Source organism: Dipteris shenzhenensis, chromosome 8 (genome assembly GCF_047967505.1).
Source record: "Dipteris shenzhenensis isolate YYH24624 ecotype China chromosome 8, Dip_SZ_1.0, whole genome shotgun sequence".
NCBI classification, from domain to species: domain Eukaryota; kingdom Viridiplantae; phylum Streptophyta; class Polypodiopsida; order Gleicheniales; family Dipteridaceae; genus Dipteris; species Dipteris shenzhenensis.
In genome coordinates, this window is record NC_141603.1 from 7,015,906 (window position 1) to 7,038,387 (window position 22,482).

Here is a 22,482-nt window from a genome sequence, read left to right on the forward strand (position 1 = left end):
ATACAAATATTGACTTGGGATGACAAGAAAGGAGGAAAGAGGGGGTGATATTGCCTGTCAACCTATGGTAGAATCGGCAAGATCATAGGGACTTAAATAAGAAGCATCGAAACCAGTAGAGGTGCCAAAAGTGATAGGGGTGCAAGGGTTTTCAACAAAAGCACTAAAAAAGGACAGTGCACCATCCTCAAAACCATAAATATCATTTGATAAGCCATATACCATAGATATATTATTTAATTTCAATCTTAAATAATCCAAAAAGGCTCTTGGTGCTTGACATGCAGAATATCTTGCTCAAGATATACAACATCAACATGGCAAATATTATCATGCTTTAGGAATGTATCTAGTAATGCATCTAGGCTATAACTGCTATTTTCTCTTATTTTTGTTGTCAAACCAGCTAAAAATGACTTGTAATCAATGAAATTTTTCTCAAGATACCTATCTTTATTTTGAGATTTCTATATATATTTGTATATTCAAGATAATTTTAGTGTTTTTAAGTCCTTAAATTGGTTGGATGTGAGGGCTTTATCACCATTTTTTGCATCTATCTCATAAGTCTACCTAGAGAGTAATGTAGTGTAAAGGTAAAGCTAATATACTTCTCAAGAAAAGTTTCAAGTCATGCAAGGTTATACTTGTAATATGGGTTATAGAAGATATATTCTCACACTTTTATAGTAATATAAGAGCATTAGATGAGATATAGAATTGATTGACCCTAGGAATGTTCACAAACAATCACACTGCATGTCCCTCATGTGTATGTTCTACAGTTGCGAGATGTGCAAGAAGATGAATTTGTAAGAATAGAAGGCCCAACTATTACAAAACGCGCACCAAGCGAGGAAGGATCATCTTCTTTTTATTGCGCATTGAGTGCGCATTGATCCAACAATGACAATTTTAAAGGTCGAACCATTTGATGGTGCCATCTCCTTTGTCCCAGACAATGTCATACGAGCCTATGTACCTTGGGTGGCTAATCAGCTAGAGAAAAGAAGTTGCTCTGTGGTTTGATGGAGGCCAATGTCTCTCCATCACGGTTTGTATTGCTATCAGTTTTTACGATGACGGAGATGGTAAATCTCAAGGAAGTAATGGTAGATGCTCGGTTTTGGCATAGAAGGTTTTTGGGTGTTACCCATGAATTAGAGAGTGCACAAATGGGTTTGTCTGAGAACTTCTCCTTTTTATCATTTGTAAGCTCACATGACGGGTTTGATGGATTTGAGCACTTATTAGAAAACACTAGGCCATATATAATAATTGAGGATAATATTCTTTATTTTGACAAGGACGATGAGTATGAAAAAGAGGTGGTTGTGAAGCACGGCATCATCAAGGAGTGCATCAGGTACTATTGTAGTAGCAGGGAACATGAAGTTGTGGTTGACATCTTTACTAATGGAGATGTGGCATTACAAGTATTGTCAAGCAAAAGAAAATTGATCGCACTGGTGAAGACATCCTAACAGGCGATAGAGATGGAGGCTATGTGTGTGGCACATACATCAAATAATCCCCATATTAGGATTTGGTCTAGCATTGAGAGGCCTCTCAAGACACATAGAGCTGATTCACCTATTGATGAAGGAATTGGAGAGGGTGAGCACCGCATGAACCCTTGCGATCTTTATAACTGAAGCAGAACTTGAAGTATCCCAAAGGTTACATTGGAAGATTTGGATCAGAACGTCTTTAGCTACTCATTATTCCTTGAATATACAGTTTGAAAAGAATTTTAGCAATATAATAATATCACTTTTATGCATTTTCTTGATTTCACATACTTTTATTTTATTAAAGAGATTGAACATGTGATATGACAAAATTGTGATATAATGACATGTTCTCTCTTTGAGGTTATGTAGAAATGGTAATAATGTTATGCTCCTTCTTGATTCCGTGATTTGAAAGCATTACAAAGATTAAAAATTGTATTGTAATAACTATTATGTCAAAGTTTGGATTTGAGTGCCTTATACAAATCTATTGGAACATGGGGAATGGCACTAGGTTCATTCTCCCAATGAGGTTAAAGGAATTCTCCATGTCATCATTTGGAGAATGGCACTTGTGTCATTCGCTCGATGGGATTATGGATATTTTATATTCCTTTGTCCAGACCAAATTTCTTATTTTATGCATTGAGATTGTATTTATTGTTTGATAATGTAGTTCATACTTCATGAATGGCAATGTAGTCTATTTCACATATTTCTTATTTCTCTTGCTTCTTTGATAATGTAGTTCATACTTCATGAATGGCAATGTAGTCTATTTCACATATTTCTTATTTCTCTTGCTTCTTCATGGAGAAAGGCTACATTTTCGTCTAAAGGGTTTTCCCAAATTATCTAATATGGTCTTTACCCAATTTTTGAAATGGTTTTTTATGGAGTAAAACTATTGTCAAGGGGTTGAAATCCTTGTGATGGGGTTTGATAGTTCTTTGGCATACATGACATCTTTTTACATAGTCATAAGAAACGGCCCAAAGGGTTGGCAACCAATATCTTGCGAAGAGGATTTTTCTTGCTATTTCTTCCCTTGCAAAGTGTCCTCTTGCAATGCCTTCATGAACTTTTCTTATGATTGGCATGATTTCATGTGACATAACACATTTTCTTAGAATCATATCACTGCCCTTCTAGTATAGATGACCTACAATTAGTTGAAAGGGGGGCAACTTTTAGAATTAAATTCCGTGCCTCCACTAATCTTAGTTTCAAGGGTGTTCTTCCTCTCATTAAATACCCAATGATGTCTACACACCATTCAGGAGTAGCATTAATTTAAAACAAAGTAGCATCTGGTAGGTAATCTTCTATTCCTCCCTATCCCCCTTACCCACACCATAGTGGTGTGGGTGAAGGGGATCAAGAGGAAGTGAGGGGAAATATGGAGAGGGAGAGGAGGAGGGGAGAGGGGGGGGTAAGTTATAAGGAGAAGAGGGAGGGAGTGAGTGGAAAGTAGGGAGAAGGAGAGTGGGGAGAGGAGAGGAGGGGAGAGGAGAGAGAGAGAGAGAGAGAGAGAGAGAGAGAGAGAGAGAGAAGCCCCCCCGCCCCCAAATATTTGACATAAGCCACATGGTGGGGGGAAGGAGGGGGGGTTTGATGTAGAGAGAGAGAGAGAGAGAGAGAGAGAGAGAGAGACCCAAAACACTTGGCACATGCCATGTGTTTGTGGGAGGGGCTTGATGTATGGGAGAGAGAGACAACTGCCCCCCCCCCCCCGAACATGTGGCGCACACCACATGTTTGGAGGGGGGGGCACTCTTCCTCTCCCTCTCCCTACTCCCTCAGGGAGGCCACTATGTAAAAACCCCATTTGCTCTGTTTGTACCCCTACGTTAGTTGTAACTACCAAAAATGTGACCTGCACTATGGCATCTTGAAAATTCCAGTCAAAAACTATATATTGATGTTATTGCATCCTAAGCATGCTATGAAGTTCCAATTCATGCTATGTTTGACCTTTCAACTATATTTTGCCGCGTAGTCTTGTGTTTAGGTAATGACTGGTTAACTAATGTAGAGTGCTAGGTATTGCTAGTTGCTATTACTAGTAGTCGGAAAGACTTAGTAGCAATCATTACTCCTGCTAAATTACTAGCATTTTAGTAGTATGCTCAATTGCTTCTTAGCTACCTAGTATTGAGTGCTAGCTAGTACTAGTTGCTAGTACTTGTAGTAGTCACTAACAATTGCTATTAGTGCTAGTTCGTGGTAGTTAATGTAAGAAATACATCTTGATAGGGTGATATCTCTATAGGCAAGGGGTAGATGGATTCCTCCATTGACGAGTGCTACCCATGAGCACATTGTGGTATTGACCGAGGCACATTGAGGACTCATTACTGGCCACTTTTGCACCAATCTAATGATAAGGAAAGTTCTACGAACTAAGTTATGGTGGGGAAAAGTGTTCAAGGATACTCACACACAAAGCATTGTCAAATAAAGAGTTTGTTATTGTACTTGTGATAAAATATGTAGAAGTGCATATCTTTTTGAGTCATATTGACATGCATCACCTGCTAGAAGGTGAAATATGACATACAAAAGCCGGCTGAATCGCTACAGCCTTTACCCATTCCCGATCGACCTTGGAAGAACAGTGCCATGGATTTCATCTTCGATCTCCCACATACATCATCGGGACATGATGGGATATGGACCATTATTTGCAGATCCAGCAAGCAGTCCCACTTTGTTCCCGTATGGAAGAAGATTACAGCAGACCAGATGAAGAGACTTTTTATGTCTCATGTGTTCAAACATCGCGGGATGCCTCAATCAATTGTCAGTGATCGTGACCCACGGATGACAAGGCTTTTCTGGAGAGGTATCTTTGAGAATATGGGTACCATGCTGATTTTCCATCCTCTTTCCATCTTGAATCTGATGGACACTTAGAAGAAGCCAACTCCACCGCCCTTGATCTTCTCAAATGTTATGTTTCGGACCAACATAAGTACCAAGGTTGGCAAAAAATGTAAATCGTCATATTTCCATCCATCAAATAGATGCGACAAATGCATTTCTGAATTGTTCTTTGAATGAAGAAATATATAAATGTTATTAAATGCAAAGAGAATAAAGGTTGCTGATTGCACAAATCCTTGTATAGATTAAAACAAGCACCATGAGCATGGAATCCTAGAATACATGATCATTTTCTTAATGTGGGTTTTCGATGATTGGACTCTTGCCCTTCAAATACATAGTTCTTGTTGTACTCCATGTTGATAGCCTGATCATCAGAGGTTCAATGGCAAACTCTTTCTGAAGTCAAGCAACAACTGACATATCAGTCTGATATGAAGAACATGAAGATCTCCACTGTTTTCTTCACATAGAAATATGGAGAAATGAAAATGGCTTATTTTGATGAGGCAAGTATACTCTGCAATGCTTTTTAAAAGTTTGCTTTTATGACTAAAAGCTAATGCCAACTCCCATGGAATCCAACACTGTTACTAGGTTATGATAGATCACTTCATACACATCCTCAACAATACAATCAGCACATTGATAGCTTGATCTACTTGACAATCATCAAGCCCAATGTTTCTTATTCAATTGGTGTTCTCGTATATATCAAAGGCACATGAAATTATGATCTAAAATCATTTCATGAAAGATTAATGTGCAAAATCAATTTACATTATAAGCAATCAACTGAAAAAGGACTTTCTAGAATGGCCAGAATAATATGCATACAAAAGTTCATTTGCAAGTTCACGAAAAAGTCTCATACATGGACAAAAATGCAAAGAGACCAGTTTGCTGCAGAAAAGTCCCCCTTGCAAAAAGTCATTGCCATAGGGAGGAAGCTTTGCATCCCACCAGCATTGGTTCACTCAAGGAAGTCCAATATGGTCAACAGGTAAGAAGAAGAATGGGTACAAAGGCCACATACTTCATGTGACCACGAGATCCATGGCCGTCTTCGCTACCTGGAAGGTCGATGGCATTGTTGTACAGGGGCAAACCTCAATATTCATCAACAGTACCCATGGGAGGCTGCAGACATAAAATGAAGAGATTGTACAGTAAAGGCTGCATAGGGCGGCTTCATTGACATGTGTCAGATTGGATGGCAGCGAATCTGCTGTGGGTACGAGGTGTTTGGTAGCAGCACTCCAGGCTCAAGCAAGCAGACACCCCCCTCGATTTTGGCCTCAATTTCTGGAGGCTAAAGATATAGAACAACACTGTGCTACTGCCACAGTCCCCGTGTGAATACCTAGAACATATAGTAGTGGGGCTCCACTGGCTCCACAAGTACATGCATGAACCACCTCTAATATACACAGGGAATCTGCACCCAAAAAAAGGGGGTGTGATCCAAGACACTTCGACAATTGGATGCTTGTACGAATGTGGCCATAACTAGGACACCAGTCTTAATATTTGCTCAAGACTCATACAAACCATCCTCATGATCGTCATCTGACAGTGGAAGCAGAACCAAGTCCAAACTTGGCATGTACCCTTGATTCTTCATTTTCACATTTAATCTTCTCAACTTTGCATACATGATATCGGTTTGAGCATGGTTTTTCCCTCGCACACTGAAAGCATGCATCTTGTTCTCAGCCTCAATAAAGGACTTCCCTGGCTTCTTCCATGCATTTGCACTCTTTTTAAGTCCATCGACTTGGTAGGTGCCTTCCCCAATGGCACATTCAGAATTGATTCCCAACATAAGTGCATAGCTAGCACCATATCGACATTCCTGTGTGGTAGCCCAATCAAAGCATCGTCTGCCTAGTTCAGCACAGCCATATATTTTGCAATGACTCAGCAGGGATGTCCATCCAACAAGACTGGATTGGAATGGCATTGTTTCAATTAAGTCTTCAGCCTCACTCAAGTAACCAGTCCGACCAAGGATGTCCACCATGCAGGTATAATGATCAACAGTTGGTGGAATGCCATGTACTTCTCTCATTACCTTAAAATGGTAGAAGCCTTCACTCTCTTGACCAACATGGCTACATGCTGAAAGGAGACTTAGATATGTCACACTATCTGGCTTCAAGCCTTCTTGCAGCATGGCCTCAAAACACTCCAGGGCCAGCTCATAATTGCTAAGCTGTGCATATGCTGCAATCATTGCGTTCCAAGTTACCTGACCTCTTGTGTGCAACTTGCCAAGAACTTGGCATGCATCTATGAGGCTCCCACATTTTGCATACATACCAATGAGTGTGTTACTTATTAAGTTATCCCACTCAAAGCCACTTTTTATGATAGCTGCATGAATCTCCTTGCCCTGATTGAGGGCTCCTATGCTAGAGCATGCTTTCAGAATGCATAAAAATGTGGCTTTGTCTGGTAGCACCCCTTTTATAGTCATTGTTTGGAAAAGTTGAAAAGCATCCTGGACATGCCCATGCCCGGCAGCTCCTGTAATCATTGAATTCCATGTCACTGTGTTGGCCTTTAGGCCTAAATGTTTCATCTGTTCAACAAGTTTAACAGCCTCCTGATTATATCCATACCGTGCATACCCAGAAATTATTGCATTCCATGTAGGTACACTACAGTCGTGCAATTTATCGAACACCTTACGTGCATCCTCTAAACTCCCACACATGGTATACATGTCAATAAGAGCTTGAGTAACATATTCATCCATCTCGCAAGCCTTTTCTATAATGTGTGCATGCATCAGCCTGCCCTTATTTACAAACACCCCCCTTGAGCATGCTTTCAGGACAGTGACAAAAGTTATAGTGTTTGGGTCCATGCACTCGCATTGCATTTGCTGGAAAATTTGCAGAGCTTCCAAACAGTGTCCATGCTGGGCAAATCCTGAAATTAATACGTTCCACGTCACCATATCAGGCTTCACATTTTCCTCTTGCATTTTGTTGAGCAGCCAATGAACCTTTCCAAAATCCCCATGCTCAGCAAATCCACCAATTAATGCATTCCAAATCACGACATCTCGCCCTTGCAAATTGTCAAACACCTTGCAGGCATCCTGCAAGCTCCCACATTTGGAATACATGTCAATGACGGTGCTGGCAACATGTATATCCAACTCACAACCATCTTCAATAATGTGAGAATGAATGAGCTGTCCCTGATATAAGTCAACAGTGGTTGAACATGCTTTCAAAATGCTAAGAAATGTGACACAGTGTGGGTCTATGCCCTCCTCTTGCATTTGCTGAAAGAGTCGGAAAGCCTCCTGACAATGCCCATGCTGAGCATAGCCTGCAATCATGCTGGTCCATGTCACGACATTTTTTCCCTGCAGTTTTTGGAATACTCTGCATGCACCCCCGAAGTTTCCACACTTAGCATACATGTTTATAAGTGCATTGCTAACAATTACATCTGACGTAAAATTGCTTTCAATTATGTGACTGTGAATTTTCTTGCCTAGGGCTAGGGCTGTCAAGCTGGAACATGCTTTGAGAATGCAGACAAACGTCACCTGGTTGGGCTCTATGCCTTCGTGTTGCATTTGTTGATAAAGTTGGACAGCCCCCTGTGAACGTCCATGCTGAGTATATTCTGCAATTATTGCATTCCATGCCACCATGTCTTTCTTTTGCAATCTCTCAAAGGCCTTGCGAGCATCATGCAGCCTTCTACATTTTCCATACATGACAATGAGGGCGCTACCAACAAATGCATGGCTTTCACAACCTGTTCCAATGATGTGGGCATGAATCAGCTTGCCCTGCGACAGGGCTTCTGTACTCGCACATGCTTTCAAGATGCATACATAGGTGATGGAATTTGGCGTTACACCCTCTAGTTGCATTTGCTGGAAAAGATAGAGTGCCTCCTGAAGACGCCCTTGATTGGCATAACCAGAGATCGTTGCATTCCATGCCACCACACTTTGGTTCACCAATCTATCAAATACCCTCCGTGCATCATCCAAGCTCCCACATTTGGTGTACATATAGATAAGGCAGCCCCCAATATATACATCAGATTCCGAACCGCAATAAATGATACGGGCATGGATAAGCTTGCCCTGCTTCAGGTCTTGCATGCCTCCACATGTTTTAAGGATCGTAAGAAATGTTTGTCCATGTGACCTTACTCTTGAGAGCGGCATTGATCTTCGGACTTTCCTTACACAATACTTGGCAACAACCGTACCGTCGCTTTTAAAATCATAAGGTTGGGAGAAAAGAAGCATAATTGCTGCTGCAGACCACGATTGTTGCTCATAAAACATAAAGGAAGTTTTTTTACAAAGCTGTACAAGGCGACATCTTCTGTACAAAATCCAGCTTTTGGGATCATTACGTTCTTCAAAAATGATAAAAACTTCGTGGCTGGTGCTCCACCGGCAGAGCAATTTCCAAGGTCATTAGACTTTGATAAATTCCATCATAAGATTTGTCCGTGACAAAAGCTTTGCGTGCCTTCCCAATGGCTGCCCAGGTTCATCAGAATACTTGGGCATAATTTCTAAACTCTATAACTTTCAATCTACAACTCCCATCAGCATTAGCTTTTTTGGCACTGCAGCCCCCTCTACTCCAATTTATTTTTGACACTGGGGTTACCGTTTAACTCTCTCTCTCTCTCTCTAGCTTCCCAACTACCGATTGACTCCATAAAAGTAAAACAAGGTGAACATAGTTCAGGTGGCCTGCCTTTTCTCTTTTGAAAGTGCGGTTGTTTGGATTGTGCTTTTGGGGACAATCCTTTTGTTGTAGTGCACGCTCATGACATGGAGGCGTAGATGAGAGAGTGGTCTGACCAGTACACGAAGTACGTTCCGTGTGAGTTGTATGGTGCTGTTGTGCTTTTCCATATGTTGTCAACAATACTTCCATATATTGTTGTTGGGTCTGTAATGATTTGTGTCATGTTGTGTCTTGCCATGGATTGGGTAAGCTTTTGCTTTTGTGTGTTGCTCGTTGGGTGGTTAATGTTGAAGTCCCCTAGAATGTATGCGTTGTGGTGTTTGGGGGTTGTTTTTTCCAATTCTTGTAGTATTTGCACGAGCATGCTGGTTTTTGCTCGGGGTGCTTTGTAGACGTTTGTAATGGCGATGTGCTTGCCTGTTTGTGTCTGAAACATTGCGAATAGGCAGTTGCACCCATCTCGGTATATGCTTGTGGTGTGCGCGATGTTAATGCCTTGCTTGAAGTATGTTGCTAAGCCTATCCCTTGTCCTGTCAATGTGTGGCTAAACCCTGGCAAAGTCACGTTGTCGACTTGTTTTTCGTGTGTCTCTTGGAGGCATAGTATTGTTGCTCCCATGATCGCTTGACATCGTAGTATGTCTTGTTTGTGGCATTGGAAAGACCTTGTGTTTAGACTTTGTATTGTGTCAGTGGCTTGGCCTGGCTTTAGTATCGCCTGCGTTTCAAATGGCCACATTCGCTGTGTTTGCAAGCGCTTGATCTCGTGAAGAACATCTTTGTCTACTTTGACATGCTTTGTTTGTATGTTTTGTAGCAAGTAAAGTCTTTATGGGTCTCTCACTCGTGACAGAGCTGTGTATGACAAGCCATGCATCTGGATGTTTGTGGGGTCGACTACGATGGAGTCCATTGTGAGTCGTTTGCGATCGATGGATTGTTCTTGCCGCCGAAGCTAATTGGACTAGGAACTATTTCCTTGTGGTAGTGTTTAGGTGATTGTTTCCTATTTGGAACTCTCGTGTTATTTTTTTTATAGGTGTCCATTGTGGTAGCACATCTTTATTGTATTTGCTTCCTTGTTGCGCTCTTGTTATTTCTCATGTTTTGGAGTTCGTGAATGTCTCGCCATCGGTGTCGTGCTGTGACTTTTTGTATATTGCCTCTGCTCCATTGACTATGCCGTCACTAATGTCCAAGTTTCCAGAACATATTTCGACGATCATGCCTTGAGTTTCAGTTGCTTATGCAGACCCGTTGTTTACCTTATGTCCTTCGAGAACCCTATTTTTTTGCTGCATGTCACTGTGCTTATGGTCGACGGCATTAAATGTCTCAGGCTTTGTTTGTAGCATTTCGAAGACGTGATTGTTGTGGTCGTTTTTTGCTGCGTTTCTGTAGAACAATTAGGGCACTTTGTGCTTGGTTTTGTGTAGCTACTATTCAGCATGTCGATTTCCTTTGTTGTGTGGTCGCGTCGAACCTTGTGTTCAGTATGGGATCATCTACGATCCTCTTCTTCTGATGACAGATTTATCTCATTGATGGATGTGAGTGGATGCAGAAAGTGAGTGAAGAAAATCAAGCATAGATGTTAGAAATTTTTGAAATAGTCTCATCAATAAACTCATTTTATTCTAATGACGTTACTATAGAAAGCATTACTACATTAATAAAGGAGCTAGATATTCACATTTACATCAACAAGGTAGAAAAGATAATAACAGTATGTCCACTTCTCCGATTGGTTCATCATGAGTTATGTTTTAACTCACGCATTCGCATGTCGACTGCTACGAAAGTGTTTATTATGACTAGCAATAACCACAAGCTCCACGTTCTTTTATAGGGCGGACAATGTTTGTAGCTTGCCATACGCCCAGTGTTGTGTAAGCACCTGTCAGCAATGGAGGTATTGGTTTGCATAGTTTAGACAAAGTGCCTCATTAGACGGTGTACCTTCTTCCCATACCCCAGTTGGGAGACATGGCTTGGGAAGTTGCGGAGGAGAGAGGTGTACAAATTGCCGTCTGGAGTTGCCACTAGAATGGTGAAGTCAAATATTGCCAGCGCGTGGCGTGCTCGCATGAAAGAAACATTCTTGGCAACATATGTGACGATGCCCTCATCTATAAACTCTTGCACCAAGTAGGCTAGTGTGTGGCGCCTTTCCGAAACGAAAGTCAGCTGTGCATGTGGTCGCCAAGTTAGTTGTGGTGCATTCCAAGTAGGCAACTATGCATAGGTTCTTGGAAAGGTTTTGAAGATATGGTTTACTATGGCATGGTCCTCAGGATTGGGGCCTTTGCGATGATGATCTACTCTGTGGGAGGCCCGTCTAAGTCTATCTTGACAATCACAAAAGCAATGGTGCCCATCAAGGAAACAAATGATGTCTTGTTGTTCTCAACCCGATTTGCTGCCTAAGGCACATACACTCGGAATGTTTTCTCTGTTGAATGGTTCGCCCTTGATTATCATTGTCGTAGTGTCCAGTCTCACAAAACGAAACAAAGGATGTGCCACCCTCGCTTGCCGTTCTCTTTGCGATCATAGGGCCCTCGATCCTATAGAAATTGTCGACCTGTAGCACTTCTTGCAACTTGGACAAGTAAGTGTGAGGCACGTGCAGAGTGATTGTCTCGCAGCAATCCGCATCCGTCAAGTCCATACGCATGAAGACTGGGTAGGAGACATCCTTTGCTTTGAAGGTCCCATGCTTCACCAGGGCTTTTCCCTCAAATGCAAACTGATATGGTATGTAGTCAGCCAATGCGTTGATGGGCAAGACAGGGAGGTTGAAAGAATGAGTAGGGACTATAGTAATTAAAACGCAGATAGTAATTGGAACATCTGCGGTTGCATTGAGAGGGTCATCGAATGTGTTGTGTGGTGGCTCGAAGATCGCAATTGATTTGCCTTTCTCAATCTTGGGCCTCACACTTGAGCTTGCTGCAAACCAAGTGTAGAGAAAGGGTCTACTTAGGGCCTTAGCACATGGATGGGGCTAGCGTGGGTTTGGGATGGGAATCTTTTTGTCATCATTACTCCCATCCTACACCAAGTGGTCTAGGATGGATTTAGAATGGGAGTAGCTACTTTTTCTCCCATCCTGGACCATGGCCTCTAGACCCTGGCAGCCAAAATGGGTTCCCCCCTTTTAGGGATTCAAAAACATTGAAAGATGACATGTGTCCTTGTCCCCACAAGGTCCCCACCTCTTAAACACATGAAATGATGCCATGTGTCCTCTTCCTCCTAAACCCATCCCTAGTTCTTTTTTTATTAGCACATGGTGGGATGGGAATAGGATAGAAATATGCATGGGACCACTTGGGACGACCTTTTCCCATTCCCATCCTATTTCTTCCCATGTGCTAAGCTCCTTAGTCGGTTTGGTGTGGAAAATGGATTTTTTGAAAAGTAGCCTCTTACAAAACGTAGAAACAAGGCTAAAAAAAAGAAGAAAGTGTGTCTACTCGTTTTAGAGCGTCTTGTTATTAATTGTGTCAACATGAAGTTTGGCCATAGTGTTGTAATTGAAAACTTTACTAGAGTATGAACATGCGTGCTTTGTTTTGTTTTGTGTAGAGTAGAAGACGAAAGCGTGCTTGAAATGTTACATAACAAAAGAAGTGGGAAAAAAAGTCTCGGCCAGTGATCTTTTCTTTTTTCAGAACTCCTTTAATGAATTCACAATAAACCGGGCTGCACAGGCAATTTTAAACGAGTGTGATTTCTAAACGTTAAACTAGAACTTCACAAATAACATATTTAAGCAAGGCCAATGCTCTACAAGTTTACCGTTTCGTTTGTCTACACAGTAACTTGACAAATAACATATGTAAGCAAGGCGAATGCTCTACAAGTTAAACATTTCGTTCGTTTACAGTTTTCAATAAAATCATTGGGTGACAATGGTCGAGACGTCCTCCTCTACAACAACAAAAGGTGGTTCAATGTCTAAAACAAATTTGCATTGAATTTGGATCATGCAGCCTTGGCGCCTTAGCTGTTTTCAGACTGAGAAGCATATTGTACGTTAATGGTTGCATCTATAAGAATTGCAACACGAAACACAACAAACGAAACAACACCAAAAGCCTCACCCTCATTATACGCTTCCTCCATGGCTGCCTGGAAACAGTTCTTTAAGGTTTTCTTGCTGGGCTTCTTGATAGGCGAGTTTTTCAGTAAGCTGCCATCTTTGGTGGATCCCTTTGGTGGGGTAGACAAAATAGGAACGTCTACTACTGTGCATGGAGCTGGTGAACAAACGAATTGAGGAATTCCAATTTAGAAAAGCATTGAGAAATATGAACAAGTGAACGACCGATTCTAGAAACCTTTCTCGAGCTAGCTGCTACTGGTGTCCATAGAGCCTCCAGAGAGTTTGTTCTCTTGATCTGGGGTAGTCATGATTGACACAGGGAAAATGCCAGCGATTACAAAGCACAGCTTCTCTTGGACAGTAGCAATGCAAAGGCGCTACATAGACAGTGTGCCGGGTTGCTTTTATAAGCAGATACACAATGGTGAAATTGTAAGAATAGAAGATACTTGTTGCAAATCCTGGTCGACGTAGGAAAGGCGCAGGTACCTGAATAGATTTACGCCCATACTCGCCGATAATCACTCTTAGCCGCCGCACTAACATACAACGTTCCAGAACTGGTTAGCTACAAGTACCTCTTTCATCAGGCCTGGTTCGGTGATCCACCGTGTCTTTCCACAGTAACTTGGTCTGCCAAATCGTCAGTGCTTGGAACAAGATCATGGGAAGACCTTATGAACCATTTTTGCTTTTTTAAAGCAATACTCTCATGCTGAATTCAGTGCTGCTTTGAGTGTTGCATCTAGGAGAAATCCACTAGACACATCACAGAGCCATATCATCATTTTCACCCTTTTTTGCCCCTCTACCTAGATCAAGCTGTATCTCTTGATCCATGAAGAATTCAAGGGTTATCCAAAAAGGAAACCAGCTGATTTTTTGTGATGTACATGCTCATCACATCACATGCACATTTTGGCACTTGTATCACACACTTTTTAGCCTCGGCATCAAATCCACTTCTTACCCCCTTATTACACACGTTTAAGCCTCTACATCGACGCATCTGACCCTGCATCTAAAAGGAACAAAAGGAAAATAAATTATTTGTTGCTCTTCATCATTCAATGGTTGGTTTAGATCTAGATCAAAGTAGATTAGTTCATCCATAGAGAAGAGAACTCCAAAGCAGCCATTTGAAGCCATGCCCAAAAATTCTCGACTAGTTCCTACTTAGAGTCAGTCCCTATGCTCACATGTATTTTCACATCATCACATGTCACAAAACTCGACCTTCTACACATCAATGAGCAGATTCCAGAGTATTCAGAGATATTGGTAGATTGATCAGAGGGTAGATTGCACATCTTTTCTTTTTGCACTCATATGCTACCATTGTAAAGCCTGATTGGCTATTGTTTCGGCATTTGTGCACTTTATTTTCAGCCTTGTAAAGCCTCTTGGCTATTCCCAGCATCATTTGCCACATAAGCCTTATAAAAAATTATAGTTGATACAGACATTGTTTTGTAGTTGATTTAGATTGTGTTTTTCATGGGCATTTTGAGTACTATTTCTTGCACCATGTCTACTACTAGCAACCTCAATTTGGAGGCACCTTGGCACATGGAAATATTGAATGGAGACTATTCTTGTACTTCAAGACAAATGGGAGTATGTCGATGGGTCTAATCTAGTGTACCAACAACAACTCCTGCCATTTCCCCGCAGCACGAGTAGAAGGATCTACACCTACACCAATGGTGTCCACACCTATGGTAGATCTTGCCATTGCTCAAGCACAGGAAGAATGGGACAAGAAAGATAACTATGAATATCGTTTGATTAAATAGAATGTGCAAGATGTCATAATTGGATAGCTCAACAGAGTGAAGACATCTAAAGAAGCATGGGATATATTTGCAGCTCTTTATGAGTCTAGAACACATCCAAGAATCTCACATTGAGAAACCAGATCAACCAGAGTTTCTACAATAGTAATGAAACTAGTCATGCTTATGTACTCAGGATCAAGGACTACAACAATAAACTCGCAGCACAGTAGGAGAAACTATGAATCCTACATAAATGGTTCAAGTCATCCTGAATGGACTAGGAGAGGGATACAAGAGTCTAGTTTAGAGTATTTTCATTTAAAGGAAAATTCTAACACTTGAAGACCTATAGTTAGTGTTAGTTAGGAAGAACTCAGGACTTAGGCCATTCAAGCATGCAAAGGGCATTACAATGATCAAGCATTCATAGCTTTAGACAGAGGTGAAGGCAGAGGTAGAGGCAGAGATAGAGTAGAGCATCTCAAAGAAGTGGTCATCAACATCGAAGTTAGCATCAACAAGAGCATCTGCAGTAGGATCAGCATTAGCATTGAAGAGGATACCATTCCAATCAAGGGAGATTTCATGGAAGATGAAATGTATCCACCACCGTGTCAAATATTCAATGCAGCTACTATCATAAGTTTGGACACTATGAAAGAGATTGTAGCAAGACTCCAGTATGACCAAGGAGGTCAATGTACCAGCAACAATCGAGGGAACTTTTGTGGAAGAGGAAATCACCATAATAGACATTCAAGTCTCGATCATTATGCCAATGAACCTCAGAATGTGTATCTTGCAAGTGAGGATATGCAGAAGACTAAAACAATGCACATTAACATTGATTGTGATTCCAAAGGGGAATGCAGCTATCAAGGTGATCAAGTAGATCAAGATCCTAGGTACATCAACAGTGGTGCATTATCTGATATGACAAAGCATCAAGAATGGTTCATAGAGATAAAACCATTAGAAGGTCCGAAGAATGTTATCTACATGGCAGATAACACACCAAATCCAGTAGGGAAAGGCAATGTGCATTGTCCCTATGAACAATTCATTGGTGCAAAAGGATTGGTGAAAGATTTACTCCATGCTTCAAAGCTCCAGCAAGAATTTCTTGTTAGGAAAATGACAAAACACAACTATCAAGTCACCGTCGATGGGGATGAATGCACAATTAGATACAAATCTAGAGAATATCAGCTACCTAGTAGAAAAATCAGTTAAGAAAGGATGCTTGTTTAGAATGCTAGTTTCGGTACCAGACTTACATGCCATGTCAGCTCAACAACAATTGATGCCACTTTTTGCAGTATCACACAAGTGATATGGACATGTCAAATTTAAAAGTCTAATGCAATTGAGAAACCAAAATATGCCACTTGGAATTCCGAATCTTTAGTTTCTTGGAAAAGTTTGCGAAGCATGTTTCTTTTGTAAACAAAAGAGAACCAATTTTGGTAGAAGCACCTCTCAAGCAAGAAGTGTTCTTGATTTGATACATACAAATGTATGGGGTTATGCACAGACCCGTAGCATCAATTGTTCAAGAACCAAACAAGTAGAAAGATCAAAGTCATGAGACTAGATATAAGAGGTGAATACATGTCTTCAGCATTCATGAACTTTTGCAAAAGTAATGGCATTCAAAGACAATTCACATGTGCAAAGATACTCCTCAGTAGAATACAATAGTTGAAAGGAAGAATAGGAGTTTAGCAGGTAGTGCTAGAGCAATGCTCAGTGAGAGGCATATTTTGAATTAGTATGGGGGATAGAAGCAATTGCCACTGCAAACTACTTGCTTAATCGACTTCTGACTAAACTGATTCAAGGTACGACACCTTATGAGGCATTCACTCAATACAAGCCATGATTTGGGCATCTCTGCATATTTGGTTGCATAGCATATGCCCATATACATGACCATCATCACTAAAAATTGGATGTCAAGTCACGTAACTTGCAAGCATCATGGTTGGCTACAATGAAGAGAGCAAAACATACAGGTTTTATGATCCCATCAACTGAAAGGTCATTTTCTCCAAAGATGTAATCTTTGATGAAGAATCAAAATCAAAATCATCAAATATTTAGGATATAGTCACACTAGTTATTCAATCACCTATAGAAACGATTGATGAAGAAGAGGTAGAATTGCTAGAGACACCCCCAGAAAAGCAACAACTCAGATGGTCTAGAGAAAGCAGACCACCAAGAAGAAGTAGGGTATGTTGAACGAGGGAAAGAGCGTCAGGTTTGCCATCTTGAGAAAAGTATCTACAACTTAAAGCAAGCCACTCCCATGGAATAGAGTTTGAAAATTACTAAAGATCCACAAAAGCCCACAATCAATAACGTACTATCGGCAACTCATCGAATCTCTTATATATTTGACCATCATCACGAGGGTAGATATTTGTTATGCCGTTAACTCACTTGCACAGTTTATGGCAAATCCAAAACAGTCTCACTGGAATATAGCCAAGAGAGTCTTGAGATACATAAGAGGTGCAAGAGAGTTTGGAATAAAATATAGCAGAAGTCATCCAAGGTTGCATGGATATTGTGACAGTGGGAGATTCCATGAGACTAGCAGATCCACACAAGGATATGCATTTTTTCTTGTTCAAAGTGCTATATCATGGTTGTCAAACAAACAACCAACTGCTTCTTTATCTTCAATTGAAGCATAATATAGAGAACTCACACAGGTGCATGTGAGGCTATATGGCTTAGAAGAATATTGTCAGAAACTGATTACTTTGAGGAGACAAAGCCAGCAATAATATATTGTGATAATCAATCGACTAAAGAATTAGCCAAGAATTCAATATATCACTCTAGGACAAAGCACATGTGTCAGAGAGCACTTCATGACATCACATTGCAACCTTGTGAGACAACAGATAAAATGTTGCAGATATCTTTACGAAACCACTTGGAAAAGAGCTTTTTGAGAAGCACTGAGAAGCTCTTGGTTTGACTCAGAGGAAGTACATTCCCATTAAAGGGGTGTGAGGGAATCAAATGTCAGGCCTCTTGGTTTCCCCATAATCATCGTTTTGAGGGAAGGCCTACTTCATGATGTTGATCTTGAGGGAAGTTGTTGAGGAACTATCTCAAGATCATGTGTTATCATATGTGCATAGCACTAACACATGAGTGCTAAAAAGGAAAGGGTTGGAAACCCTAACCCTAAAGGGGCTTGTATATATTCATTCTTTTCAACTAATTTAGTATACAGTTAGCCATTTGTGGTGTGCTCTATAGGTGTGCCCTCTCCTCATCTCCACTCTTCTTCTCTCCTCTCTCCATATTTGTTCAGGAGGGGAAAGGGGGGGGGAAGGTGAGGGCTCATCCCCTTCCATCTTATCATCTCGCATTGGGTTAATTGCATAAATTTTTCAGGGGGGAGGGGAAGGGGTGAGAACCAGTTAATTGTATTTTCCATTGATCATTTGGTTGGGTCATTTTCTTAATATGGGCTTTTAACCATTTGGTTTAGATTAGTCAATCTACATAAAAAAGATAGCAAATGAAATAGTTCTTGTTTTACTTTATGTATATAACTTGATCATCACATGTCCAAATGGCAGCAAGTAAGGAAAATTGTTTTCAATTCACTAGGGATGCTTACAAAGCATTATCACAATAAAGGAAGGGTGTCTCAGAGGAGTGGTGGATCAAAGGTGGGAATCTCCATGACGTCATGGAACATACACAGATGTTGTGCTTACAAAGCATTGTCACAATAAAGGAAGGGTGTCTCAGAGGAGTGGTGGATCAAAGGTGGGAATCTCCATGACGTCATGGAACATACACGGATGTTGTGACAAAGTAAAGCAAAGAGGTCGCTTATCAGTGTCTAGCAAAGTGAAACCCAGGATAATCCTACTACTACTAGAGGTAAAATGTGGTGGGGATGATGGTTTTTGGTTTGCTTATAAACGTTTGAGATATGTTGGCAAAGTTTATCGAGATTGTTTTTTTAGTTTCATAATATTGATTGAATATAGTACAATTTTATATATTTTCTTTTGAATTTTGAATTAGAAAATGTAAATCTTGGCTAAACTTTAAATTCTTTTGCTTAAAAGTTTCAAATCTTGGCGAATGTTTCAAATGTTTATTTTTATTGGGGCATATAAACTTTTGAGACCAATATAGAAACTAACTTGAGCAAATCATCCATGCTCTCGGTGCTCCTCCATAAGGAGATCCTTGGACGTTCCCTTCAACTTTAACAAGAAATTCTTGAATTCAATGAGCTTTTTTGTGGAGATGGAGTGCTTGTGGGAATATGACCGATCTTGTCACGATCCTTGTGAGCTAGGGGATGTCGCCGTCCATAGGATCCATATTAGAGCACTAAAGCTTGCAAAATAGAAGAAAGTACATAGAAATGTGATGGGGAGGTGCTCATGGCTACGTGTCAAGCTCTAAGGGGGGTGTAGCTACTTCCTCACAAGATCCAGTGTTGGCTACCTTGCTTGTGGAGACAGAGATGACACTCCATGTATGGGAACTAGATGAAGTGAAAAGTGCTCGGGTTAAGGGAAGGCAACATTGGCTGAAGGTGGGGGATTTCCCATCTAAATCTTTTTTCTAGCTAGTCAAGAAAAAGAGCAAAGGGAGTGCATTGACAGAGTAGAGCATGCTCAATGGAATATAATGCTGGAATTTTAGCATGTAGCTGATGTTGCCCATAGGGACTTAAGTGCAATTGTAGGTGAAGAGGCTACACAAGGTGCAAAATGGTGGGGGTGGCCATTGATGAGATGATGCAAGAGGCAGATTGCAAAATCTATGATGCTTATAGGAAGATTTTGACAATGCCATTCTCTAAGGATGAGCTTGAAAATTCCCTTAAAGAGATGGCTAATGATAGGTTGTCTAGGCCTCACAACTTTATGGCTGAATTCTTTAAAGTTTTTTGAGGTATGTTGTGTTAGAGCCTAACTGATATGGATAACTCTGTAGTAGCCAAGGGCACCCTATTGGAAGATGTTAATGTGGGTCTAATGAATCTATTTATGACAAGATTGGATATTGCATTCCATTTTGTATGTGAAGCATCTATCAAACCTACTAATGTGCCATTGTTCCTTTTGTCTTTTTTTTCATATTTAAGTGTCATGGTGCTTGCTCAGGGGTCATCAAGAAGTCCATTTTGGTGACATGTATGGTCAAAGAAGGAAAACCATGGATGCTAGGTTTATCCAAAACCTCACGAACCCCACGTTGTCTTTTGAAATTTCACACATGTATGGCCAAAGAAGGAAAACCATGGATTCTAGATTTATCCAAACCTCACATACCCCACCTTGGCTTTAGAAATTTCACAACTCATTCTCATGAAAATCCCAAATAAATCACTAACCACCACTTTGTTTTTAAAGACATTTTCCCCATTGTTATAATAGAGTCTATGGTCTTATTTCCTTTGCCTCTGAGCATGCATGTCGATTTGGTACTGCTTTCCTATACCCTCTTCACAAGTTCATTTCCCCCTTGTTCCACTAGACTCTATACTCCATCTCTTTGCCCTATGAGTGTGCACTTGGATTTGGTATCATTTTCTTTTCCCCACTTCAGTTTGGTACTACTTTGAAAATTTTCACTTTGTGATTTTAAAAACCCTTCTATATGTGTATTTTTTAGTCATCACCCCCCCAACCCGGTTTGAAAAACATAATCAAGATAGAAGGAAGAGATTGAAATAAGAGCAAAGATGGTACAAAATCTAATGTCAATTGAAGACGCATTTGCAACATTTACAAAGGCAAAATAACATCATGAAAAAGCCTTGGAGATAGAGTATGCATGCCTTTGAGCTTTTCCATCACAACAAAGAACATGAGCATTGCCATCAGATTAAAGAACATGACCTATGGTCTCAAAATTTGTGGGACGATTCCTCATAGCACCAGTAGAACATTTAGTGAGTAACATGCTTGTGTCTGCAAAAACTCTAGACCCCCTTTACACTACACCCAAGCATTCTTTGAGTGGCACAAACACTCCAAGATTTACACATCCAAAATAATATACTCTACTACTTGAGAGCTGGCCAGAGCATAGTGAAAGGAGTGCACAACTTTGATTAGCTACCTACAAAGAGGGAAACCTTAGCTATGTTGTTCTACTTTGAAACAAACACATAATGACAGGCCCACAACATCAAAGTTTTTTTCGATCCAAAGGACCAATGTGACTTAAACTATAGTGACATTGTCTTGGCAGAAAAACTCGAGAGTTTCTTCAAAAAAGGACATCTATAGGCTATGGATGGGAGGCAACTAGTACGATGATCACATCATATATATCCTTAACACAATGCAAGTGACACAGTCGAACCTCCAATTTTTATCTATTGTCCCCCAATACATTATACTAGTTTATTTTTGAGTTCCATCATTGCAAACTAGGAGAGAGAGAGAGAGAGAGAGAGAGAGAGAGAGAGAGAGAGAGAGAGAGAGAGAGAGAGAGAGAGAGAGAGAGAGGGAGGGAGATTTTGCAATATGACAAGACACATGGTTAAAACTTCTAGTTACCTTGCTGGCTATATAGTTAAGGGCTACCATTAGTATGGTTTAATACAACCATCTAGATGGTAACAAGTGTCATGCTGGTAGCAACATTGTGCTAGTCCAAGCCATCAAAATCATTCAGGCCAAAATTTGGCTTGATTAGGAGAACCACTAGGCTGGTTACAACCATTGTGCTAGTTCTAAGTACTGGTCTAGTTTAGGAACCAACACTAAGTGAGCTAGCTTGGTATTTGAAACAATAAACTTGATGGGTTCATGAATATATTTCACATGAAATTTCGGTTAGATCAGTAGATAGAGTTATACTTGAGATTTATGGCTAAGAACTATTGATGCTCTAGTTTGCTTAGGGTTGCTTGTGATAGTAAGGGCTCTAATGCAGTTTACAAGGTGCTAGGGTTTCGAGTAAGAAGGGCTCAAGTGATCGATGCTCAATGCCCAAGTGAATGGTGTTAATGCAACAATGCCCTCTCTTGCAATACTTAGGTTGTGTGCAAGGTCCACAAAAAAACTCAATGACAACAGAGTAATTGAACATGGGGAACTGGAGTGATTGAAGTTGGGGCGACCGTATGATGATGGGATGGAACGGCTTACATTGAAAAAACTACTCTTGCACACAAAGAGAGACACACTTCCATTAATCATAAACCATTTACAAGAGGCCGCCTCATCTTGTTGGCTTGAACCCACTCAGCTCAATGAATAGACTCAAATAAGGATATTCCATCCATATGGACAGACTTGACTAAGGACGTACATTCACCTTAGTGATGGCCTGACTTGACTAGGAAGATTAACTGTTCATCTTCCTGTCCTGCTCTCTACTCTTGAGGGGTCTGATTACCTTCCTTTTGGCCCCTCTTTGTTGATTTCATGTCCCTAGAT

General features: G+C 40.6%; 1 protein-coding gene across 1 annotated transcript; it reads right to left on the minus strand.

The window, feature by feature from the left end:
* Positions 1-5,302: 5,302 nt before the first annotated feature.
* Positions 5,303-8,925, minus strand: LOC147899036 (pentatricopeptide repeat-containing protein At2g33680-like). Its single transcript, XM_087378302.1, has one exon. It carries the CDS (start codon positions 8,725-8,727, stop codon positions 5,935-5,937), a length of 2,793 nt encoding a protein of 930 aa, XP_087234428.1. The 5' UTR covers positions 8,728-8,925; the 3' UTR covers positions 5,303-5,934.
* Positions 8,926-22,482: the final 13,557 nt, after the last annotated feature.